The sequence below is a fragment of the Branchiostoma floridae genome, chromosome 8 (genome assembly GCF_000003815.2).
Source record: "Branchiostoma floridae strain S238N-H82 chromosome 8, Bfl_VNyyK, whole genome shotgun sequence".
In the NCBI taxonomy this organism is placed as follows: Eukaryota; Metazoa; Chordata; class Leptocardii; order Amphioxiformes; family Branchiostomatidae; genus Branchiostoma; species Branchiostoma floridae.
The window spans coordinates 13450880-13477467 of NC_049986.1; the positions used below are offsets into that span (position 1 = coordinate 13450880).

General features: G+C 40.5%; 3 protein-coding genes across 3 annotated transcripts in view; 2 read left to right on the forward strand and 1 right to left on the reverse strand.

Moving 5' to 3' along the window:
- Positions 1 to 645, forward strand: part of LOC118421782 (cytochrome P450 3A8-like) — an 11480-nt gene extending 10835 nt beyond the window's left edge. The window contains exons 15-16 of the mRNA XM_035829284.1: positions 436 to 488; positions 580 to 645. Coding sequence (XP_035685177.1) covers positions 436 to 488; positions 580 to 645 — 119 coding nt within the window. The remainder of the gene's footprint in view (positions 1 to 435; positions 489 to 579) is intronic.
- Positions 646 to 5173: 4528 nt separating this feature from the next.
- Positions 5174 to 10691, forward strand: LOC118420898. The gene is made up of 6 exons (XM_035827966.1): positions 5174 to 5229; positions 5392 to 5460; positions 5741 to 6112; positions 6889 to 6984; positions 7266 to 7322; positions 7601 to 10691. The coding sequence occupies exons 3-6, from the start codon at positions 5773 to 5775 to the stop codon at positions 9316 to 9318; spliced, it is 2211 nt and encodes a 736-aa protein (XP_035683859.1). The 5' UTR covers positions 5174 to 5229; positions 5392 to 5460; positions 5741 to 5772; the 3' UTR covers positions 9319 to 10691.
- LOC118420897 (uncharacterized protein C05D11.1-like) lies at positions 9400 to 25624 on the reverse strand. The gene is made up of 24 exons (XM_035827965.1): positions 25419 to 25624; positions 24645 to 24727; positions 24202 to 24360; positions 22981 to 23136; positions 22596 to 22649; positions 22268 to 22390; positions 21701 to 21841; positions 20326 to 20436; positions 19722 to 19813; positions 18975 to 19077; positions 18523 to 18597; positions 18125 to 18235; positions 17342 to 17485; positions 16851 to 17033; positions 16537 to 16639; positions 16194 to 16324; positions 15513 to 15693; positions 14259 to 14344; positions 13758 to 13915; positions 13131 to 13320; positions 12575 to 12718; positions 11941 to 12101; positions 11194 to 11346; positions 9400 to 10789 (listed from the first exon to the last, which is right to left on the reverse strand). Exons 1-24 carry the CDS (start codon positions 25558 to 25560, stop codon positions 10729 to 10731), a joined length of 3045 nt encoding a protein of 1014 aa, XP_035683858.1. The 5' UTR covers positions 25561 to 25624; the 3' UTR covers positions 9400 to 10728.
- Positions 25625 to 26588: the final 964 nt, after the last annotated feature.

A 26588-nucleotide genomic window follows, 5' to 3' on the forward strand; every position in this document is an offset into this window, starting at 1 on the left:
TCATCCTCCTACGCGGGGACCTCCAACAGCCAAACTGCCTGTCTGGATGTGCCCTATTTTTTCAACCGTCACTCTTAGTTCCTGGGGACGGCCCCCCCCCCCCCCAACCAGCTGTCAGCCAATCAGAGAATAGGCTTTCCGTTTTCAAAAGCTGTCTCGCATGTATAAGGGTAACCTCATTAATATTTACAAGCCGGGCGGTCAGGAACTAGGGGTGGCGATTGAAAGAGAAGGGCACATCCAGACAGGCAGTTTGGCTGTTGGAGGTCCCTGCGTAGGAGGATGGGTCCGTTCAGTGAGTTTTGCAGCTATTTCTATCAGGACATAACAGGTCAGCTATTCAGCACCAAGGACAGCATGCCCTCAAGGATTTTAAAAGTTTGCCTCGGCCCCAGGAAATTCATTGATTCTTTTTGACCTTGTGTTCGGCATTAGTTAACGTTACGGTTGAAGTGAACGAGCTGAACAAGGCTGCTGATCTCAGGCTGGCTGGACAGAAACTGAATCTATCCAGAATTTGATTATTGCTAGTCTTCTAGTAGTATTGTTTCCACTAATGTAGGAACGTTTCATTTGCAGACGGATCATGGCCTGGGGTTCTTCGTGAGGAACCAGTGGGTCAAGCTGGAGCGGCTGGACTACTAAACCTAGTGGAATCTACCCACTGTATGGACTACAGTACAGTTGAAGCGTGGCATTGATTTTAGTCACCCCACTGTGGTCAATAAGGTGTTATCGTGAATACGTGTAACAATTCATTTGTGTACCAATCAATAAGATACTATACTACTTTAGATTGTACTCTTGATTATGAAGTCAGCATAAAATGATTTTTGTTCAAATTGGATGATGACTGTATGCGTCATGTGAACTAATCAAGTTTAAGACAAATGATAACAAACATGATTGGACACATTTCGTCATAATGATGATACATTACATCTATATTCATATGAAGGAAATTTAACATGATTTTGTCTCATACTGACAGCTATGAATCAAATAAAAATTGTGTAACAAACTAATGAAACATATATCCAAACAGCTAAATGATCAAACAGTACTAATATGATATGTAGCCTAATATTTATAACGTGAATTGAACAAGGAAACAAAAGAATGGCCATGATTGTATTGTTTATTTATTTATGATGTCATGCTGTTTTCGTTAAAGGAGAAGGTTTGAAAAGTACATTTCTATGTTTAATGTTCTATACTGGTCAGTATCCTTAAGATTGTTCTGTATTCTGTATTATCTACAACTTTTTTGAGTCTTTTCCGTTCCTTGTTGTGGTCCTTAATACCATGGAATGTTACCACGATAACACGTGAACGAGGCCTAAAGAAGCAAAAGGAAGATGAAGGCATTTCTGTGCAAAATGTAACATAAATATATAAATGATAGCATTCATAGAAGAGATTTGACACAAGCCATGTAAGGGTAATCAAATGTAATATAAACAGTTCTATCTGTTAGCTTGTATTCTAAAAAATTACCATGTGAACAATTTTATCAACTGACAAACAGAACAAGGCGGGTTCTGTGCTGCAGTGCTGTAACAAGACTTTTTTTTTCTTTTAACACCACTTGAGATGACTTGATGAATATATACTTAACTCTATGTACACAATATGGCAAGTTTCAGGGTATTGGTATAAGTTGGAACCTTGTTGAACATAATGTTCATCATATCTTATGTTTGTAGCTTTTGATTTTATCCTATCTAATGTACAAATCCAGTAAATGTGAGAAATACATTGATGTTAATTGCAGTCAGTGATAAAACCTTTTTATCATGCAGATTGCATATTAGTATAAACTATAAACAATACTTAATATCTATTGATTTAGTTTCAAGTTCTATGAATAAAATTGTCTTAAGAAATCCTGGTTGTGAATTTACCTCCTCAGGACAAGTGAGATGACAACTGGCATTAAGCCAGGAAAACCGTTTTTCATTGAAAAGAGAAAGAGGATGTTCAATTTCGTAAATATAACAAAAGGGGATAGCTAATGTTGTAACAGTTGATTGAACGCGCGGAACAGTTAGTTTGTCACAATATGAACAATAGATCATCTATCATTGTTATTTCATCAGCAGGAAAGTTTAGGAATCATCATATGTTATATCATTTTAAGAACCGTCACACGAATCGAGTCAAGAGACCGGTAATAGATATGCAAACTAGATTATTTCGACACACGAATCCTCTTCAAACCGAACTTCGGTTGATGACTACTGCACGCGTGTCAATGGGGACGACCAGCGGTTCGTATCATTGTTGCAGTATCCTGACGGACGCTTTATTACAGTAATACTTTTATTCGCTAGTTGACGCTTTTGAGCCATTGAGAATTCGAGCATATTTCATAATACACATGTAGATATTCGTGATAGAGATGTAAATGGACACGTTGTTGCGCCGACCAAAATTTGTCCATGCTGCCTTTATGTCTGGAAATGTGTTCTTGTAGTGATTCCAGTAAACGTCATGGAAGTTGTAATATGTCTTCTAATTAACGCTACTATCGGATTTGCGTCTAGATACACGGGGAAGGTGAAAAGATAGGTATTATGGAAGTGACTTATTTGTCTTGAACAAAACTGGAGTTTTGCTCAAGAATCATTTTTACAGGGCTTTCTTTATTTTCTTGTTCAGAGCCCATGTAGTTTTCCATGTTTCTAGCACCAACTAGTAGAATTCAGGCATGTCTCCCACGGCGTCATACTCAAGCTTGAACACCCTTAAATACAAAAATGTATTACACCTCAACACTACACCTGCTACACTGGCATATAATGATACAGCAATTGATATATCGTTACCGTTAATACGCGTACATGCAACATGTAACGTTACCTGTCAAACTACAGTGCAATGTATCACAATCAGATACAATTTAGCATGTAACCAATCATATGTTGAAAGTTGCTCATTCTATCTAACCTTTAGCTGAGGCAGATGACTTTCCTTAAGAAAATGCACAACGTTTATCAAATAGTTACCGTTTCAGCATTTTAAAACCTCTTTGGTGATCTTTTATTTCAGCCACTGCTAACGTTAACGTTAGTGATAATAATTTGGAGGTCGCACATACATTAAGTGCTACCGGAGTAGTATTTATGTGATGACATGAGTTGAACTTGTTGACTAGTTATTCAAAGCAATTAGTATCGACTGGTTACCCTGACTATTTGTCAAGACTGTATCACTCCGCGGAGTCAAACGTCATAAGTCACCCTGGTCAGTGCCCGTGATAGCGGCGCCATATTAGTCTTGTCCCTCAGAACAGGGGTGCCTAAGCATTTGCACGATCCCTATGAAATTCGTACGAATATTATGTGATACACACGAATCACTATGCGAAAACGCACGAATATTATGAAATTCGCACGAATCACTATGCGAAATCGTACGAATTTTATGAAATTCGCACGAATCACTATGTGACACACACGAGCCTTATGTGATTTGCACGATCCTTATGCAAAATTGCGCAACCACTGGCGGGGTCACGTGACAAACGGAGCGGGATTTTCAAGATGGCGGCTTCGCCGCTTCGGCGACTGAAAATACGATGTAACACGCCGAAATGAAGCTAAACAGTAGCTCACAGGCTATCAAATACATCTTTGCTACGGTAAATGTCCATTCCATGCCTTGAAATATAAATATCTCGGGTAGAAACGCTCAAAATCATGCCTCCTCCCGGCCGCCGTTTTTGCATAAGGATCGTGCAAATCACATAAGGCTCGTGTGTGTCACATAGTGATTCGTGCGAATTTCATAAAATTCGTACGATTTCGCATAGTGATTCGTGCGAATTTCATAATATTCGTGCGTTTTCGCATAGTGATTCGTGTGTATCACATAATATTCGTACGAATTTCATAGGGTTCGTGCAAATGCTTAGGCACCCCTGCAGAACATCCTGTGAAAACGCGCCCGGGTGTTTCATTCAACAAAACCACGAAGACTACGTGACAATGGAGCCACTTGTTGATCAGTCGGAAATTGGTAAGGTCTTTAAAAAGTCCTTATGAAGTTTGAATTTTATGTTATAAACTCCAGCTGCTGGGGAAGGCTCGAGGAAGGTCGACCACTTCCGGGTCTTTGAACTTAAAAGTTATCCGACACCACCTGTTGCTGATACTAAATTCCCCCGTCATTCTACATTGGCGATTCTTGGACATTAAACTAGTACTGGTATCAAGACTACACTGTGACCTGTGTTAGTGCTGAGAATTTTGAGATGAAGAACACCAATAATTTGCGGCCTAGGACGTTGGTTTTGGCGGTCTATTTACTTAAGACCGAAACTTAAGCAGTGACTTGATCATATGACTGATCAAGGTTTCATATGATATGAACTCAATGGTTTGCTCATTTGAAACTTTGAGTGATGGCATAATAGTGAACTGGTCCAATTTTTTTGGATAATCTGACCGTCATTCTGACCCGTACACGTAACGTTAATTTCTTTATTGTGAATTGTGATGTACATGTAGGCATTGTGCATTTTATTGGCTTATACCAAGGTTAGACCAAGGAGGTTAAATAATATAACCTGTGAGTGTGTTAAAACCGACATGCACATGAACATACACATTTTGAATATGGACTATTTCCAGGTCTGCATTTCCAAGTGAATTAATGAATGAATTTATGAATAATTCATGTCTGAGTGGTTGAAGAATTTTCATAACAATTGTCATGTAAAGGACATGTGATGATGAACCCCTCAGCTGCTTCTCATCAAACAACACTGTATGGTAAATCTCAATGTGCCTGTAAAGGCCAAGGAACTTTGAAAAAAGACTTAAAAGAGCTCCATACTTTAGTATAAGACAAAAAATGTATGCTACCTTTGTAGAGATTTATGCACCAGTGAAATGCTCTATTTCAGATCAATACTATTACTATGTATCTGCTGTATTTCTTGATATGAGTTGACTTTTTCACTGCTTTAGATGTCAGTGACATCTTTGACTTTGTTGCTGAGTCTGTCGTCCGCTGGAAGGATCTAGCCCGCAAGCTTGAGCTGAGTGAAGCCAAGATTGGCAGGACTGATGCAGAACAAAGAGGAAATGTAAAGGAGTCGTGCATAGAAATTCTGGAAACATGGCGACTGAAAGAAGGGTGCAATGCTACAGTGGAGCAAGGAGGAGGCATTGCAAGGTGCACTCACTGAAGCAGGTCAAAAGGCCATAGCAGATGAAATTGATGGTATGTAAGATCATGTAATACATTCCAAGGTTTCATATGCAGTAAATCATAAGATGGCAGTTTGTCATTTTCTTTTGTATCAATTTCTTGGCCAGATGACATGAGATTAAAAGAAAATCTTCCTTTTGCCCTGATCAATTTAAACCATTTATTCCATCATAGATCATTTGAGAAACCACTTGGAAGGAAAGTCACCTACAGTATTTAGGAAGAGGAAGAGAACAACCTTTGGTAAGTTAGAGATCATGATCATCAGTGTTATGATCCTTCATTGTCCATCACTGTAGCTTGGTATTGTATTTGTGTTGCCCACCATACTTATATAGACAGTACAATGTAGTTCACAGATAAATGCACGATATGGCACGTTTTTTATATTCACACAGCTTTGTATAAGATACATTTATCTAGATATTTTGTGTATTTTCTCAAAGTGGTAGAAAAACAAAGTGAAGAACAGTTGGTAACTTCTTTTAATAGTAAAAATGAATATTATATGTTTATTTTTCAGAAATCAAGGGAAAGGTGCACTTTAAAGATCAAATGGCAGACAGAGTTGCTGAAATGTTTGACAAGACCTTCACTGAAGAAGTGTATAAGGATCCTGAACTGTTTGTTAAAGTTAGTGCTGCTTTCAGGGAAAATTACACTATTCTAAGAGACATTAGTCGTGGCTGCCTTGAATGCCTCTTGCAATTTGACTGTTTGGCAAACTTTGAGAATTATTGGAAATCATACACAAATGGTACCCTGTCAGCAACCCTGGCAGCCTGTCTGGTCACCAGGGACCTGGTAGCCAAGATGGGAGTTGATGATGTCACAGTTCTGGTTGAGATGGATGACAATGACCTTGAGAAAGCAAGGACGTTCTTCAATGAACTTGGTGGGTACAATCTGCTCTTTGCTTGTGTCCAATCTTGTATCTTGTGGTATGTAAATTCCAATCACAATAGATACAATCACCTGGCAAGATGGGGTATTATATTAGCTACGTTTATTCCTCAATGGTATTTTGAATGTATACTTTGCAAGCAACAGGATATGTTCTGTTACTACTTTGCAAACCTGGCTAAACAACATTGTGAAATGCATACTTCATACATGTATGTATGTATATGTATATGTATATATATATATAATTATTATGCTTGTATTATTTCAGTAAAGATTCAGTAATTTGCTTATGAGACACACACATTTATATAAATGAACTTATTAAGACAGTCCATGAACCTCCCCAGAGGATGGAATAACGGAGGCCCTCCACTATACTCCTAGCCCAGCTCCACTATACCACTTTTGAAATTTAGTGTGTTTTTTCCCTATTTTCTTGGTTAGTTTTGCTAAAATTGATGAAAATTCACAGATTTTTGTGCCAAGTGGCATCACTTTTCCAGTCGGCATTGTCTGCAAAAACTTGTGAATGGACGATGATCAAAACAATAGTCGTTTTGCTACTTCACAACAAAGGAATCACTATAATAGTATAATATATTATACTTGTAGTATTTATATGAGACTCTGTCATTGCATAATAAACCCATTTTCATGAAATTGCAGCGTGTTGGTTCGGGTTATTTTTGCCAGCCCCTCCACTATACTAAAAAATTCCGGGGAGAACCCTGCAGTCATATCTAACATCTCTTCTTGAATAATCAGATGTCGAGCAGCTGGAAACCTTGACTATAACTGAGGGAAGCCGTACAACAGCAACTACAGGGGACACTGACTCTGGTGGTGCCATGAGCTCATCAGGTAAGACATATGACTGTTGAGATTTGTGCCGTAGATTTACATGGATGTGTGTGGGAAGCAAGTGAGAAGCAAGTGTTCTTTTGTGAGTCATCAATATTTGTTGCTAGAACTTGAGGATTACGGTTACTTTCTTGAACACTACATAACTTCTGGAATTAATAGGAGTAAAATTCCAATACTCAACAAAACATCCAAAATGTCTGCTGGATTGAATTGCATTTGTACAGGTAACATTTCTAAATAGACAAAACATGTTTCACCTTATTGTGCATGCTCTATAGGCACTGGTGACAGCTCGGCACAACCACGCCTAAGAACAAAGTCTGGTGATACCCTTGGTATGTACAACCATTTCCTTAACTTTGCAGGCATTCAGCAACTCAGTTATCTTCTATCTGTAATTTTATTCATGTATACATATCAAGTACATAATGCAAGTTATATACCTATATCTTAGTTCTAATATAGATAAAGTGAGACAGACAAATGTAGAGAGATACATAAAAAGATGTATGTGAAGTCAGAAAAAACATTAAATCTCGCATTGTGTTTGTTCAAATTCATTTACAGTTTACTGCTTTCCATGCTCATAATGCCACTCTCATTCTACAAACAGGAACAAGCCCTAGGCCACACCTGGCTGAATGCACAAAGTGCTCTGCCATGAATGAAGATCTGCAAAGCTACCTGAAATGTTCAACTGGGCATCTGATATGTCGTAAGTGCTTTGCTGAACATATCCAAACCAATCCGGCAGTAAGTGTAAATTGTCCACTATGTTCCCAAGATATTGGCCCATACCTCAAGGCCTCAGAGCACACAACCAAGGATTCTGTCTGGATCTTTGTAGTCGACTCCAATCTTTGGGTGCAAGGAAAGAAGCTTATTGGCAAAGAGCGCAAGTTTAAAGTAGCTGAAGATCCCCGCATCAGGATCGATGTTGGCCAGTTGTCCGAGATTGTGGCGGAAGGTCGGCAGGTTGTGACCGGCACCCTGTATGGGTCAGAGCCGCCCAAACTGGACACCATCTGGAAAAAGGTACGACAACGAGGTTGGAGAGTCCCCCAGCCGAAGAAACGCAGCCAGTTCACTGGAAAAGAGAAGCAAATTGACAACCAACTTGGGGTGGATGTGACAAGTCTTGTATGCAAGACAGAGGAAGGCAAGAGGGGAACAGTGATACTTGTAACTGGAGATGCAGATGTGGTCCCAGTATTGGAGAACATTCTTCATGAACCACCTTGGAAAACCGAGATTTGGATGTGGGAGAAAAGCATCTCCAAGGAAATCAGGTCTCTGCAACAATGTCATCCAGATAGGATGAGGATTGAGCACCTGGATGCCTACTCCAAGCGGCTGACCTTCACCAACTACACTTACCACATAAATCCAGGCAAGCACAACCAGCTCCTGACCCAGGCCATCGTATTTGAAGGAGTGCAGAAGCAGCCCGACTCCTTGAAGATGAACGTCAAGTGGGTAAAAAGGATGGAGGAAGTCTGTAGGTGGCCTTTCCAGTATGCTTGGATATTTGAAGACAATAATGACATCAATGACCTACTAGTTGTCTTCATTAAAGGGAAAGATGCTGAAGGCACCTTCAGAGGCCCAGACCTTGCTGAGATGCTGGATTTGGTGAAGAAGGATCCCTATCTCCACTCTGTGTCTACCAATGTCCAAGCCTACTTTTCTTACAAGCACTCGAGAGCAATGGATGACAGTGTCAACATCTGCCTGTCCAATCAGTATAGTGGGCTTACAGACATGTACGACAAAGTGGAGCAACTGGAAGATGAGGGATTCCACAGTCTTGAAGAAGAGAAGGAGGATGAAACTACTATACAAGTTCCATTTCCCATACACCAAAGAGGAGCTCGTCCACATCTGCAACAGTTCCCAGTACAGCCTACGTACAGGCAACCTTCACGACCAGGTGCTCGGCAGCACCGCCCCTTCTATCATCCTCCAGTAACCTCACAGGCCATGACTCCATGGTCACCTACAACAGAAGCAAGTGGCGCCTGGATCCCAGCTCCAATGAAGAACAGACAAAGTCCATACCGTCCAAGGTACTCAGAGCACTGTCCAAGGAAGTTCAACTGTGGCAGGGGCCGTCACTGTGAGTACACCCACACTCCTGAAGAGTTGGACTTTCTCAAGCAGCGTCCACCAGGCCTCAAGGTATACAAAGTCAAGCTGTGTGATAAGTGGAAAACAGGGTATTGTATGTCTGAGGCACGTGCATGTAACTGGGCACATGGGGAAGGAGATGCAAGTTGCCTACGGTGCAACTGTCGGGGCCACCTAACAGACAATTGCCCTACCTACATGTAGATAACAGATTTTGGTGGTGAATCAAACCAAAGAAGTAACACACATTTATCTTAAATGAAACATAAGGGCTTCCTCAACAACCACCTTGAAATTACTTTATTTTCTTGTGTTATTTTTAAATTCATTTATCAGAAGCAGCCTTCTGTCATTGATCACCTCGTGTCATAAACATAGGAACAAAAAAACCTAATGAACACCAGAACACTCCACACCTGAATACCAGCACCTGCTACATATTGGTATAATGCCTTATGAAAGTACATGTAGATGTACATGTACAAGGATATATGGCAAACTGCTGTGACAGTTTCTAAAAATGATCAGACAACATTTCTGAAAAATTAGTTGACTTCATCTGGCAAGAAGAACCAAATCAGAAATATCAATAAACAAGTTCATTGATACTAAGGTGAAATGACATCTTACTAGTGGAACTCTGGTGGATGACAAGAGACTCCAGAATAACCTCTAGTTACAGAAATTCATTTTTCTAGTGAATACAGTATGTGTATAGCAATTGAATACAATCTATGACAAAGCTACATTTTTGCTCTTAAGTTAAAGGATTTTACACAAGATAATTAAATATTCAATGGATGTAAACCAGCGTGTACAAACATGTGATCTTGTAATAAGTACTAAACATAGAGCCATCGTGTTTGCAGCAGCAATGTTATAGCTTGTCGATAAATGCATTTCCTGCCAATAACAATTGGGTGAGAGAATGAAAGCATGTCATGTACATGTAACATTAGTATGCTGTCACTAATGCCTATGCACAACACACACTGGATGAATTTCAAAAGACTGATACGTTTTCACCAACAAAACAGATAACATTCAATAAATGGTTTTACCTGCATTTACCAGACTGAGTGTATATAATGTACATGTACATGTAGGTGTACACAGTATATAAATATAGTCAAGAATTCCATTTTAACATTTATGGTGAAATCAACATAGACGTGCACCATTGTAATAATTTGCTTGCAGCAAATAGGACATTTTTAACAGTTTGACTGTAACATATGCATCAATAAGTAGATCAGAATCATCATGCCCTTAAAATCCCTGTGAAAACTACTTTTCTGCCTATTGATCATCAATGTATGTCATCTCTGCCATTAGTTAATATTATCCCATGTTAATGTCTAGACTCCTTGTAAGTGAATATTAATTCACGAGACAGAATATGGTCAAAATATTTTCCATGCATATATATGAACTTTAGACATCAAATAACTCAAGGAGCTTTTATAAATTGAATTACTGCAATGAACCTATCTTATATTGTTATGTCATCTACTGTCTTGTTGCTACATCTCTATACTTGGTCCTGAGCTGAACACATGTTGTCACCATTCTTCACATTAACAAAGCAGCATAAGATCGATTGTGTCCCCGTCACTAGTCATCATCTTTGTAGGCCTCTTCCAGAGACTCCATCACCACAAGCTCCCTACCAAGCCTGCAGAAAATACATTTTTGATAATATATATTCTAGGCAACACAGTATTATGGACTGTAATTCTGTAGATTTTGTTATTTTTCAATTATCTGGCCATAGTGTAAGGCATACATTAGTCATATGATAAACTAATAAGAAAGAGTTTTACACATTACGTTATGCTCATTAGAGGATAGCTGCTTTAGTTTTCTAAAATACAATGTATGTACAAGAAATGACATGTCAATGCACCATCAAGAAAGAGTGAAATACAAATGTATGTCACAACAAAGTACATTTTGTACATTGTGTTCATTTAGTGATTTCATATTCACTGATTATAGTTTACAATTACAAGACTAAAAGAAATCAAATAAGGCCAATGGTTAACAGAGTTATCTTTGACTTTCAAAACAAATACTTACTCTTCGAAGCCAGCCTTGGTCTCCTCCACCTTGGAGGGGTTACAGCAGACGGACACTCTGGCCTTACTCGGGTCAAACAGCGGGGTGAAGTACTCTGCCCCTACACGCTTCAGGTCTGAGACTTTCACCTTGGAGATCTTGGCTAGGAGCTCCCTACAATCGAGATGGAGAAGAGTTAGACCAAACAGCAGGGTAAAGAGTATTCTGATCTTTTCTGGCAGGCCCCAATGTCTTTATATAATACATCAACTCTACAGTATTAACAGCAACCTCTATCAAAAATCTTGGTTTCAAAATCCTATTCACTTTTCTTGTTCATAAAAATAACTTACGGAGAATGGTCAGGTTTGTATACTATTCAAAGCAATAAGTTCTTTTTCCTGATAAAGTTGGAAATACAATGTCTAAAGGAAAGAACAGGTTAGTCTGAAACCAACTAGAAAATGTAGCAACAAAAGATAGTGGATGCTATCTGAAATTTCTGACCATTGCCAAAATCATATCCAGTTGCTTGAGTAAATATGACTTCATACTGCTAACACATGGTGTGCTACACCAAAGGGCAGCTATTAGTAGTATTCAGTATTTGATTATACTTCTGCTGGGGTCCCTGACACAGTAGGCAGCAGTCAGCTAGTCTTTACACCTCGCTTCCATGTGGCCCTGTCCAGCGGGTTCACCCTACTTAGACCACAGCTAATAGTATACACTAAGGTCTGTGTACACCAAGGTAGCCTAAGATCCAACCTGTTGTAGCTGGAGCCGACTCCCCTGAAGTATGACAGGAGGGACTGCATGGAGGTGTCTCCCACACTCTCCTCACGCTCGATAATGGAGGACAGCACACTGCTGATGGCAGCCTCTACCTGCACAGGCTCGAACTCTGCACTCCCGTCCAAGTACTCTTCCTGTACACACGGTAAGACACAAGTGTTGATAATTTGTCCTCTGCTTTTTCACACTGTCCAATCCCTGCCAAGTTTGCATAGAACACAGTCATGTACACCTAATGTTCCATGAGATGTTGGATGAAATAGCACACTTTTATAGTACAATGCTAAAGTACACACAGATCAAATTTTCAATGACTGCTGTCACTTTCTTCAGTATCAATACTGATGCCCAATACATTCAATATAATATAAGTATCTTTTATGCTACTTTATGACTGTTGTAATGCTGTTTCTAACATGAACTAGCTAGAGATCATCCAACAAAAATACAATCGCTTGAAATCATTGAAGTTGAAAAACAGACCACCTTAACTTGCAGTATATCAAAACTGGTACCAACCCTGACTAGTTTAACAAGTAACCATTCAAGTCAACACATAGGGATAGAAAGTACATAAACTGACAGGCTAGGTGAACACCACACGTACCACTATGTCCTTGCCCACTTTGTAAGCCTGCACCAGCTGAGCAGACTTGTACAGTATGAAGGACATCAGGCCCTGGGAGGGGGTCACCTTGATACTGTAGTGGTACGACAGGCCAAGGCCCCTGATCTGCCTCCACATTGGTCCCTGATGAGAGACGGAGCAGAATTATTTGTAGTTTAACAGCAGTTATCCTAACATCATTACATGTTGATTTGAAAATGGAAACAGTTACTGCTAAATTTACTTTTACATGTACACGTAGATAAATAAAACTCATTATTTACTACACAATTCAGTACAAAAGTAAAGAGACAAAGGTTGAACAGTTTTCTTAGAAATAACATAAAGGAGCTAAACTTCCAGTTTCCATCATTGTAGTCATATGAAAAGAAAGAAAGAAAGGCATAAATTTAAAGGCATATATCTGACAGCCTGATTCCAGTCTGAGGAAATTTGACCCATACATGTAGCTCAAGTCAAAAAGTCAAGTCAATTGAAACTGAAAGAAAAGTCATGTAATGGCAATGTTACTGTACATGTAGATAGATCCACTGACCTCTAAGGCAGTGAGGTACTCTATGAAGACTAAGATGGCTGCCAGGTCAGGATGACTGTGTGAGGTGATACAGGGCACAGTCTGTACCAGGAAGGATGACTCCACAGCCCCTACACCTACGATGGTCCCCATGGCTGAACCTTTGTCCAGTGACTTCAGCAGGTTGTAGGAGTGCTGTAACTCACCAGTACTGGGGGGGAAAATGTGCCAAAAATGCTTCAAAGTGGAAATTATTACAACTTAATGAGAATGATGACTAAGTGTTTGGTAGAGTGATTTCAGAAAGGGGAAACTTCACCTGCTAGTACCTAGCAGCTAAGATCTACATCTACAGTCTGATATTTCCTAGACAGGTATTTAATTTGGAATGAAAAAGTACATGTAGTGATTGCAATCCCTAAAACTACCATTTAATATCAGACTATTCTCTCTCTAATATTGATTCTCTAAGACCACATTATAATATACAATTGTCCGAACAGAAATCCGGACGGAAATCCGGACAGAAATCTGGAAGGAAAACCGGACAGAAATCCGGTCAGTCAATGCTTATAGTAATGTTACAAAGATACATCAGACACATACAGCAAAGTTGTCCACTACCACATGTAACAACAGAATCCACACCTGGATTTCTCACTCAGAAGCTCTTTGCTGATGAAGTTATCCCAGGGTTTCCGTGGCGACCCCACGCCCGCAAGTTTCTGCACGTCGGCTGACATGTGAACCCTGAGGGACGCAGGATCTGTCAGGAGCGCTCGTAACTGGTTCATCTTCTCCAGAACCTGGACAGTACAGAAGGCATCATGTGCTGGAACCTCCCATTGCCAAATACAATGTAGATTGGTTTTCTAGACTGCAACCACACTGTTGAAAAATTCTTCAGCAGAAACGAAATACATGTTTAAATCTTCTTTGTCTGAAACAAAACAAAATGGCCTTAGCAAACCAGGAAGGTACCAAGAGTGCTTCTTGAATATGAATATGCTTAAGTTGATGTTACAGTAAACTGCACAAATTGGTGGTAAAATTTTGAAGTGTGAAATGTATAAAAAGATGCAGATTCCATATGCTATGAAAAAACTTGTGAACTACTAGTAACCCCTTCCAGCAGCTAACCATGCATACCTTCTCAGGTTTTCCCTCCAGTTTCTCCAGGAGTTCTGTTAGGAACTTGTGTTGCCGCATCATGTTGGAGGCATGGATGTTACTCTCTGGTTATGAGAAAAAATAAGTTAATAAACATATAAATGTACATTTTCCCTATCTATTAAAGATCACAAGTCGTCGTCGTATCCATTTTTGATTATACTGCTGCTGGGATCCCTGTCACAGGGGTAGGCAGCAGTCGGATAGTCTTCACACTGTGCTTCCATGCTGCTGGTCCGTCCAGTGAGTCCAGCTCTGGGCTTCAACACCATGGTTTGCCTCGATAGCCGGACCCTACCTTCCGCACCCGCAAGTCAGCGAGGCCCGCAACAATACCGGCTGCTCGTCGGTGACTGCTACCGGCACTGCCTGTGCCTTTATCTGTATGAAGAACTTTCCATTTCGGTTTGGATAGGGCTTTTTACGGCCGGATATCCTTCCTGACGCCAACCTGTAACCGCACTAACTGGGCTATCAGTATCACATCATCCATCACACCAGTCTGTCAGTTTATCGCCAGCTGCCGCAATGAAGCTACCCCAGGTCAGGTAGGAGCTTTGTATCGGGGAGCTCATCCCTTAGACAGGCTGCTTCCACTTCAGCTGATGACCCCTGTCTGGCCAACTCGGTAACCCTGAGTAGGGGGAGGGGTCGAGGGCTGCCAGATCCTGTCCCTTATCGAAGAGGGACGGAAAACTGCTAAAGTGGGTTATAGAAATGTTGATGGGCCAAAGTAATTGAAGAAAAAGTCAATAAAAAATATATATAAACAAGAGTGGGAGGGGGGCAGAAAGGCTGTTGGATATTGGCATGTCATGCGGTCTAACTATGTAAACAAAACAAAAAATGAACATAAGGACACATTAAACCCTGTCATCTACATCCAATAACACTAAAATTGGCCTACAAGAGACCCTCCACACAGAGGATTAAGATGGATACACATCTCATGTGCAGCAGGATCCAAGGATGCGGCCATCTTGGATCTGACCCTTGACCCTCTTCTGTAGGTACAAGTGGTTTGAATAAAAAGATCTGACATATTTCAGTGCCTCTAAAGAGTACATGTACATGTCACCTATATTTCAGTCTGACTATTTGACCATTGTGGCATCACAGAAGATCTAGCAACCAATGGAGCCTCCAATGTCATTTTGATTACTCTCCCTTTTTTTGCATTAATGGGCCTGGTCTACAGAACAACTACATGGTGGGGACAATAACAGTGCAGACCTGACTGGAAGTTCATGTCGTTGATGATAGTACTGGCCACTTTGGCCCCACTCCTCTTCTGCCTGGCCACATCGTTGGCCATCTTGGTGGCGATGATCTTCAGGCGCTCTGTGGTGAACTGTGTCTGGAACAGCAGCTCACGTAACCACTGCACTCCTTTGGTGTACTTCTCCATTTCCAACTGTGTGAAGGACACGTTGCATATTTGGTTACACCATCACTTACTAGATTTGTTTGTACATGTATCTATGGGTAGCTTTCAGCATATCTTTCATGTGGACAAATGAAAATGTTGATGGCATATAAGAAAAGGTCGACTGAAGTCTATGCCCAAGTACATTTACCCTGGTACATCTAAATGGCTTGATTTTATCCTGTGTAGCATCTCAGTGATAGCTCAACGTCCTATACAGTACTTGGTTGCTTCTTTTTAGATTGCAGCACAACAGTACTTGTCAACCATTGAAAATGTACTGCTGGATGTATAACACATTACATAAATATAGGTCATAAAGACAAGAATATACTGATGCATGAAGACATGCTGTTATCATGTTACACACTGTTTTCATTGTACAAAATTCTAAAAACACCAATAATTTGTGCATCTTCTATACATTGTGTACATGCATGGATAACGTTGGTAGAGTTAGTGTGTGGTTGGAAGAACCTGGAACCCACCTTCAGTGCCAGGGTCACGACCTGAGCAAAGTGCCCGCAGGCAAACCTGTTCCCCCCCACCCCCAGGGAGGTCTCGGCGGTCAGGGTGTCGGCCGCCAGCTCACGGATCACATCCTCGTGAGAGACAACCACTGGGGATACAGAGATTGGGAACATGAGTGTGCAAACATGAGAGAACTTTTTGCAGCAAAAGACAGCTACTTGAAAGCTATCCATTTACAGGTGTATTTGGCAATTTTCATTTCTTACCCTATGTTAAGGAGTGTTCTTACATCCGTCCCTGGGAACATGTGACTCCAGAATGACCTCTATGTACAGACACAGGTCCTGTAACTGTTCTTACCTCCGTCCCTGAGTACAGGAGACTCCAGAATAACCTCTATGTACAGACACAGGTACGGCCTGAGGTCCTGGGGAACTTTGCTGCTATCCAGAAGGGCACAGAGCTGTAGGTACAGGATAGGGAGGTACTTTTACAAAACAAGAAAATCTCTATCTAGCTATGCATTTCTACAGTTATATCCACCCAAACTTTAACACAACAAATGCATCCTTTCTCCTCCTACTGCAAAATGAAGTCCCTGCAATTCTAAGGTAAGTAAGAGTACAACCATACTGTACATCCTGACTGATTAACATTACCAAATAGAAGCCCACCTGCACAAAGTTGGTGTGGATGTGGTCCAGCTGGAAGGTGAATGGGAGGCCGTCCAGGGGGAACTGGGGGATCCTGTTCCTGGCATTCTTGTCGTGTGTGCTGGCTGTCTTAATGGGGTGGAACTGGATAGTGTCTGTGTCAGGCACATCCAGGCTGCTCAACATCTCTAAAGGAGCCTCTTTCTGAAGATAGGAGAGGCAATGTTTTTCCAAATTAGGAACTATGTATGGAACTATTGCAAACTGAGTTGTATAAAAGTATTAAAAAGGCAAATATGAATACTAAGACTTTTTGAAACTTAAATGTTTTCAACAAATATAACATGTTGTATGCATCTCTATATAATGACTGACAGTTGTGTTACTACAATTAGAAAGATTTCACCATCAATCCCTATATGCGACATTTCCTCTAGATAGAAATAAAATCTTTAAATTATTACAACTTGGAAACAGATTTGTTTAGAAAACTATTGCCTCAGGTTCTAGACCTCATTGTCTTCTGTAGCCTTGTCCAACATCTTCTCCATCTTACGAAGTCCCTCCTCCCCCAGCTCTTCTCTCTGTCCCTCTATTCTCTGCTTCTCCTCCTCTGCCATGTCATCCCTCATGTCTGTGCTGGGCTCTCCTATGATCTGTACAGATAACAGCAATTCTTTCATGAAACCACAGCCGCCGCCTTAATGATCTGTGCAGGTAACAGGGAGGAAAGCTTTTTTGTATGCCAAATAGCAGACAGTCAAGCAATTTTGGAATTTAATTTTGGAAAGAGTCAGACAGTTTTAAAAGAAAGAGAGAGTATCCACTATCTTCCATCATAGATCTTGTGGTACAGGTTTTAAACCCTAACAATGTAAAGAAGGTAAAGACAAAGTTTAGATACTTAGTAGTGCAAGAGGAATTAAAAGTAAGACAAGATTAAGACAAGGTTGGTGCAAATGATTTTTCAAATAAATCTAGATTGCTGAAGTTGCAGCATTATCTCAATATTTGTCTTGGTAAAAGGCAGAACAGTATTTTTTTTTGTATTCTTTCAAAATACCAGTTGCAAAATCTGTAAACACTGGCTCAAGACCACAGTGAGTGGAGAAGGATAGTGCAGAAGACACAACAAAACATTGATGCAGGTCACTTGACGTAAAGTTGAGGAGACCTCATCAAGTATCAAAGTAAGTTCACCGTGACATAAAGCCAGGTCTTAAAAGAACATTAGACAAAAGAACAGTTTCAACTTTACCTTAAGATGCAAGTGCAAATAAAATGAAATGATTTACAGTAACAAGTGAAGCCTGAGTGAAATATTTCTTCAGCAGGTTAGTCCAGAACTCCAGCGGCTCCTTGGCCAGCCTGCGGTAGTAGTTGATGTTGTTCAGCCGCTCAGTCATCTATGGACATTAAGATGGTCACTTCGAATCACATAGAGAAATTTGAAACATACTGTACAAAGACTACTTAGTGAACAATTCAGTTTCAGTAATAGAATAAAATACATGAAGAATACATGTATGTACAAATGCAAAACACTGATAAAGTCAATTTCTCAAGTAACACTTTCATATAGACATGCATCAAATACCCAGACAATCTGACATTTTATTGGAAGGATTCGAATGTTAGCAATTACAGGTACATAAACATATGTAATGAGTAACCAATCAGATGTAATGCTAACCTGTTCATTACTGGTCCCATATAGGAAGTCTCCAATGCAGTGGAAAGCCACTGTGTCGTGGGGTTGGTCCTCTATCTGTAGTGAAACAGACATGTGTGAGTTTCATCAGATATACACATCTATCATTTGACTTTCTAAACATGGTATTGATCACTAACAGGTAAGCAATACTAATTCACAAGCATTCTCATTTTTTGGCAAGGGACTGAACAGTAAAATTTAACACTGGACAGCTATCTAGGAGCAGCTATGTGAAAAATTGGGCACTCTCACTGTGTTACAATTTTTGAGATTTTTTATTTGGTCCAACATGAATGACTTCGACAGCAATCTTTGTTTATATCTATATTTATTACACTGCATATTTCCAAACAATTGTAATATACTCTAAGGTCTATAGTAAAGAGGGATAATGTGTAAAGATAGTTGCTGCAGTAAAGCATTTAACATACATGGTTTAAGGCCTGTAGGATCTGCCTGTGTACAACAGTACCCATCCGCTCCATGTCCAACTTCTCAGTACCATCCGCTATGCCTTTCAGAACTGACAAGACTCTGTAATGAGATAACATTGATATAAGCATTGGTATAGGCTTAGCACTCTGTTCTACAGGCTGTACATCAAAAGAAGTCACACTATCAGAAGTGTATGACTGAAAATTCAACAGCACTCTTGCAAACTGGCTTTGTCCTTGGTGCTGAATGTGTTATCCAGTGGTGCTGAATGTGTTATCCAGTGGTGCTGAATGTGTTATCCAGTGGTACTGAATGTGTTATCCAGTGGTGCTGAATGTGTTATCCAGTGGTGCTGAATGTGTTATCCAGTGGTACTGAATGTGTTATCCAGTGGTGCTGAATGTGTTATCCAGTGGTGCTCAAAGTGTTGTCCAGTGGTGCTGAATGTGTTATCCAGTGGTAGTTTGTTATTACTTTTGGCAACTTGGTAAATATCTATTTTTGGCCTCAAAGGTATTTTTGTTATACACAACTATTTTGTGGTGTAAATGTAACGGCCTGAGATGTTGATATTATCTGAGCCACATACTCCATAAACTCCACTGTGGAGATGTATTCATGTAGTTGATTTGCTGTCATTCAAAGTAAACTAAAAGTTGGACTGGAGCTAGAAAGCACATGTTTTGTTTTTCAGTGTCTTATAAGATTCATATTCAAACTGCAAAACAATGCACACAGCTTACTTGTCCTTGAGGACCCTGAGTTTGGCGCTGGGTACGTTACTGAGGTGTAAGTACACACAGCATTCTGCATTCTCTATCAGACTGTGGGACACCTGAAATTACATAAACATTTATCAATGAGCATTGAAACAAATGGAACAGAGACTTCACATATGGCTCACATGTCACTCAATCAATCTCTTAATCACTAAATCAATGAATCACTAACTCTCTACAGCTTGCTCCTGTAGATTGCAGAATAAAAAAGATTCATAACTGTATTTCAACTAGGGGTGGGTACTGGTACAGTGAATTGGTACAAACAAGTTATTTCTTGTTGCACTGGTCCATTTTTTGACTGGACCTGAAGTCGGATACTGCACCAAATAGATTCCTTTGTAGTAAAATGGACCATTCATATTGTTTTGAGTATTGTCTATTCCCAAGTTTCAAATTTATAGACAATCGGGTCCAGGTTCAGGTCCCGACCTGCATCTGACCCTTTGGACCTGAACCGGACATGTAACTGAATTTTCTGTACCCGTACCCACCCCTATTTTCAACATCACTAAAGTAATGATTGTGATCCAAAAAAGCATGACATTCAAACAGCTGAACCACATACCCTGTTACAGTAAGGGTCCTCTGTCTCCACCAGTTCCCTCTGCAGTGGTGCGATGGCTGTGTCTGTCATGTACTCCAGCATGGTGGCTATAGCTGGGATATGATACAGCTCCTACAGGCACAGGTATCCACAACACACACATAAACATGTACTCCAGCATAGTGGCTATAGCTGGGATGTCATACAGCTCCTACAGGAACAGGTATCCACAACACACACATAAACATGTACTCCAGCATGGTGGCTATAGCTGGGATGTCATACAGCTCCTACAGACACAGGTATCCACAACACACACATAAACATGTACTCCAGCATGGTAGCTGGGATGTCATACAGCTCCTACAGACACAGGTATCCACAACACACACATAAACATGTACTCCAGCATGGTGGCTATAGCTGGGATGTCATACAGCTCCTACAGGCACAGGTATCCACAACACACACATAAACATGTACTCCAGCATGGTGGCTATAGCTGGGATGTCATACAGCTCCTACAGACACAGGTATCCACAACACACACATAAACATGTACTCCAGCATGGTGGCTATAGCTGGGATGTCATACAGCTCCTACAGACACAGGTATCCACAACACACACATAAACATGTACTCCAGCATGGTGGCTATAGCTGGGATGTCATACAGCTCCTACAGACACAGGTATCCACAACACACACATAAACATGTACTCCAGCATGGTGGCTATAGCTGGGATGTCATACAGCTCCTACAGGCACAGGTATCCACAACACACACATAAACATGTACTCCAGCATGGTGGCTATAGCTGGGATGTCATACAGCTGCTACAGGCACAGGTATCCACAACACACATGTCAGGAGGCTGAGTCTTGAAGTATGCTTCCCACTAACACTAACACAGGACATGGACCTTCCTCTGTCCTACAGAATGAGTGAGTCTTTCCTCTGTATCTAGGTCACTCATGCGCACTTCTAAATTCCTTACAACACACATAAAAAATGGTAGGTCAAAATATTTTAACAATCAACACATCTGTCAGAAGAAATGCAAAATTCATAAGATTTCCAGTTAAATCTCCTCCCTGGTAAGGTAGCATTCTGGCATTAGATATGTATTGGTTGTTTGGTTGACAAAGGTAGGCAAAAAGTCCTTGTTTGAATTTAAACAGTTGCTTCAATCACACAATCAGGTACAGATAACTACCCTGTAAAACCAGACTTTTGGCCAGGGCCAGCATAGTATCTGCTTGTAGCCAAGGCAGGTCTTCTTAGATAAGCACACTGGCAATTTGTCTTGCAGGGAGACTGGGAGAGTTTGCCTGCAAGCAACAATAACAGATAACAAACATCTAATGTCTGTGTTGGACAGTAAGACTGACTTACATCTGATTTTGGTCCCCTCCAGGCCATCCTGACCATCCCATTAGCCTCGTCATCACTAGGGTACTGCACAGTGTGGGTGACGGAGGCAGGCAGGGGAGGGATGGGGTTCTGCCAGGGGCGCTTGTAGGGAGGGAGACCACCCTACAGGAGGAACATTGCCGGTTAGATCGGTTAAATGTACATTAGTACGTCTAAAGTACATGACACTAGCACTAGGAACTATTAGTCGTGAATTTTAACCTTGATTACAAGCATCGCTCATTCTGACTGAACCATGTGTAAGGAAAGGAGCAACCTGTCTTCCAGCAATGTTTGTATGGTAGATGTACATTTGTAAGCAATGCCACCTGTCAACTTGCTGTTGAAGTGCAATTTTGAAAGTTCATGTGCCTACGGATTGGATACGATTCAAAGTCCTCAGCTGACAACATATCTGGTCAGTTGGCAAAACATTCTTATCATATATTTTTGTATCCCTGTTCAACCATTAATTCAAAATACATGTCTGATAAATGATATGTTAGAGCTTACTTGTTACCGAATTCACAATAATGCTGTGTTCCATACCTTGGACAGGATTTTCTCCTCAAAAGGCCCCAGCACCTGGAAGACATCTGATGCCTTCACCTGTCCTGTGATGACCAGGTACAGGTTCTCTGGGCGGTAGAAAGCCTTGTGGTAGTTAACAACCTGCAAAAAAGACATTGAAATAGAAAGTAGACATCTTAAAGATAAAAGGAAGTTACTGATTCCATGGACGTGCAGTCATTTTGAATAAGACATTAGTCGTTCTGACAATAGAAATATTAACATAGTACATGTACTATATTTTCAAACTGGCCTGTTTTAAAAAAATGCAATCTGAGGACCAAATCTGAACCTCTGTAACACATACCTTTTTGTGTGAGGTGCTGGTCCTGAGGTTCTCCAACATTCCTCCAGTCTCAGACTGATGAGAAACAGAAGCCATGGCAGGATTATCATCCATATATCAGAATCCAATTCACAACAACTTGTGAACACTAGTATGATGTGGTTTCATTCATGTGAGCTCTTATGTACAATTCTTTTCTCTTCATTTCTGGTGAAAAGGGCCGTAAATGTTTATACTATTTGTCCAACAACAACAAAATACAAAAAGTGAGGGGAAAAAAATTGGTAAGACCAAAAATAAAATTACTTTCCATTTGGCTTCTTTCCTATCTTCTTGGTACACTCTATTTTGATTCAACCATCTCCTGTTTTGCGCATACATACAATCAACTGAAGAGTTGTCTGACCTTGTACCCACAGTGTCCTGGGTACATGCTCCTGAGCATCTCCAGGTAGGTCCTACTCTCCCCGGTGTTCTCACGTGCCTGCATCTCACAGTACACCACACCTGCGTCCTCACCCTCACCATTCACATGGTGAACCTCTGTGATGTATGCTGAATCCTGTACCAATAAGTTTCTTACATTTTTATTGCATAACCAGTAAACCACACACACACACTCACTATCCGGTTTAACGTCTGTTGTTCCCCATCCTGTGGGGGTTAGACGTGCTTGCACATAGATGAGGGGGCTTGATGGCAGCTTGATGTGTGACCACGGTGAAATATACAATTCAAGCACAAAGAGTTGCTAAGTCTTATTGATGGACTTGGTGAATAATAAGATGTGTTTAACAACTAAATCCATCGTATTACAAGGTTATTCTTACTCCTGCTAATCAACAAGTTCTATATACTATGATACATCCCATTTCAGTACATTAGCCTACTGCACATTGAGTAATGACAAACAAATTGCATCTGTTTCTCAGTATGACTATGCTGCACTGATATTGTATAGTGATTTGTTTGTTAAGATTTTTCTCCTGACCACTGTAAGAATAGCTACCTAAATGTGAGCCAAAAGTAGACCAAAAATTAACTAAAACTACAGTAGAAGCTGATTAATTGCACACCCTATTTGCCAACATGTTTTGTGCAATTATACAGATGATGCAACAATTGATGCAAAGTTATCCAGCTGGATCGCACTAGTTTGGGATTTTGAGATTCCGTGCAATTAACAGATGTGTGCGGTTACTGCGGTAAACTACTGTAATTAATTAAAAGGCAACAGACAGATTAAGGCACGATCTACACACAGTTTTTCCCGATATGGGCGAGCCTACAACCTCTCGCCGACAGCTTTCTTTCATCGTCTAGATGGAACTACTACATCGCCATTACGATATCGGGAAAATTTCTCCCGAAAGGTCCGGACCATTCGTACGATACCTTACCGATAGCTTAGCAGGGGTCCCCGACAGCTTTGCGGGCGTGTAGATGCTTCCCGACTTCTGGAAGGCTCATTAGCATATAACGCCATTTTGAAAATCGCACTATATGTTTATGACTGCAAGCGCCATGGGTGTCCAGCCCCCTACGTTCTAGATCCCTCCCGACATCTCCACAGATATCGGTAAAAACTGTGTGTAGATTGGGCCTAAGACACAGTAGCTCCCCCTACCGTAAGTGTTGGGTACAGCACATGGTCCAGGTAGATGGGTAGCAGGTTGAGGAAGCCCTGACTGCCTGCAGTAGTTACAGTGTAGGCTGTGTGGTCAGTGTCTGTCCAGGCATTGGTGCCCTGAGCCAGACATCTGTTGGCCAACAGATCCAACACTCCCTTAAGGTAGACAAATAAAATCATAACTTAATTTTAATCAGAATCGAGACTCAGAATCAATGATGAAATCAAGATCTTAATCTTGATCTGGATAAGTACTGAGCAACACCCAATTAGTCATTTTTACAATATCTGGTCTTTTAAAATATATAATAGAGCTTCTGTACTGTAATCCAAAAGAAATATGCATCTAAAAATGATCTATATTAAATCACAGTCATACATAAGTCAGACTAGGAGTACTGAAATTTTAAAGCAGTCTGATCTGTGTAAAGTTTGTTTACCTTATATGGATAGTCTTCACTTCCCATGAAGACCAGATGTTCCAATGTGTGAGGTAAGCCATCATCATCATGGGCCTCCGTAGCTAAAAAATATAACGTTACATATTCAAAATTTCATTGAAAAAATAACTCTAAAATGTTTGCATCTAAAGCACTGGTTGTCTTTAGGATCACATATACTGGTCTAGTATTGGCCAAATACAGCATTACACAATGATGAATAAAAACAGGCCTGCAATCAATAAGTTAAAGCAAGTACAAAATGGTGGGTGTGGTCGCAATTATGTATTCAAAGTATTGTTCCACGTAATTCCCACCTAGCATTCTCACCATAATAACAAAGGATTTTGAAAGGATACATGCATCAAGATTCAAGACCAGTACAAATAGAATCTTAACTAGGCAATTTCACACACAAATATAACAAATAAATATATGAAAAACTTATCAGGTCATCTGGTGGGAACGAGAACAAAATTATAGCCAGAACGCCAACAATTTTTTCACCTGTTTATAATTTTCAAAAGAACCAGGTAATACCCCGGTATGAGAGAATTGAATTTGTTCTTAGAAACGGAAGCATTTGCAATCAAAGCTAAGCTATATACACTTTTAGTTTGAGCACGAAGACAGCTATTTTCTTTTCCATTCCCAGTCCCTGCGGACACTTCTTGATACACAAAAACGTTTCCACGGAAACTGCATGTCATATCTGGCCATGCCGCCCCCCTCCCCACATCATCATCACGACATATGTTCAAATCAAATCCTCACCAAGGCAGAAATATCCCTTTACGAGTGGCCCCTCGACCTGAGCTATGCACACGGTAAGTCCTGTCGCATTGGAGCGATATTTGTCGACAGGAATGACTCCGTTTGCCTTCGCGGAGCAAACCAGCTCAAAGTTAGCCGCCATTTTACCGGTGGACCCTCCCACTTCACGGAAAGGGGTGAGAGACTTTTCAGGGATAAGAATTCTTCGCAAAACTGGGACACCCAGAAACTTTCTACAAAGCGTAACTTGTCGGGTCAGGACTCTACTCCACATCAATGTATATGAAATCGACAGTTCTTGTCGAACTCCTAGCGAAATACGGTTTCAAACGTTGTCTAGTCTCCGTGAACTTTGCCAGAAAGGTCACGGCGCTGGCAGTCTAGTTGGGATGTACCATTACGGTTTCACTTCGCGGTAAAGAGGTGTATTACAATATTTTGATATAAGAAACGCGAAACATAAACCTAACATACGAAAAAGATGTTTCAACTTATTTCATATTGTTGTGTAGAAATATAAGCAAATCTGGCTTAAGTTGATCCAACAACATTCAAATATCAATATATCAAAACACTCAAACCCCCTGTAAAATAATGAAAGATACCCAACGTTCGTAACTGGGATGGCAACAAGTAAGCTGCAACTTTGTCAAATTTAATAGCACTTCGACAACCCATGCAAAATATGATTTCAAACATCCCATTTCCGCACATGACGCCTTTGTTCGGGGGCTTTGTGATTTGATTGAAGAGCTACAATTCGACAAATGACCTAACGATTCAGATGCTCAAGTCTGCCTGTAACTGTGAAACTGTAATTTTAAGTGTAAAGAAAAATGAGAAGTGTGAGAGAAGAAAGTCAACGGATAGTCTTATGCTTGTGGTGAGCATTTGTATGAACAATACTTGTATCCTTCTTTATACAGCAATGTTCAAGCTCTCCCGACGACTGTGCCAAGGTTGAACTGAACTGAGTTTTGGAATCTGGCCTAAGACTCGTGACCCCGCCCTCCACGAGACAAAAGTTACATGTATGGCCTAATTCCAGTAATGGTGCCCTTGGATACACTTTGGGGGAGTATGACCACCGTCGAGAATGTTGGAACCAAGATCAACTAAGCATGGCATCATGCTGCTGTGCCAAGATTTCTGTGGAATAAACATGTTCTG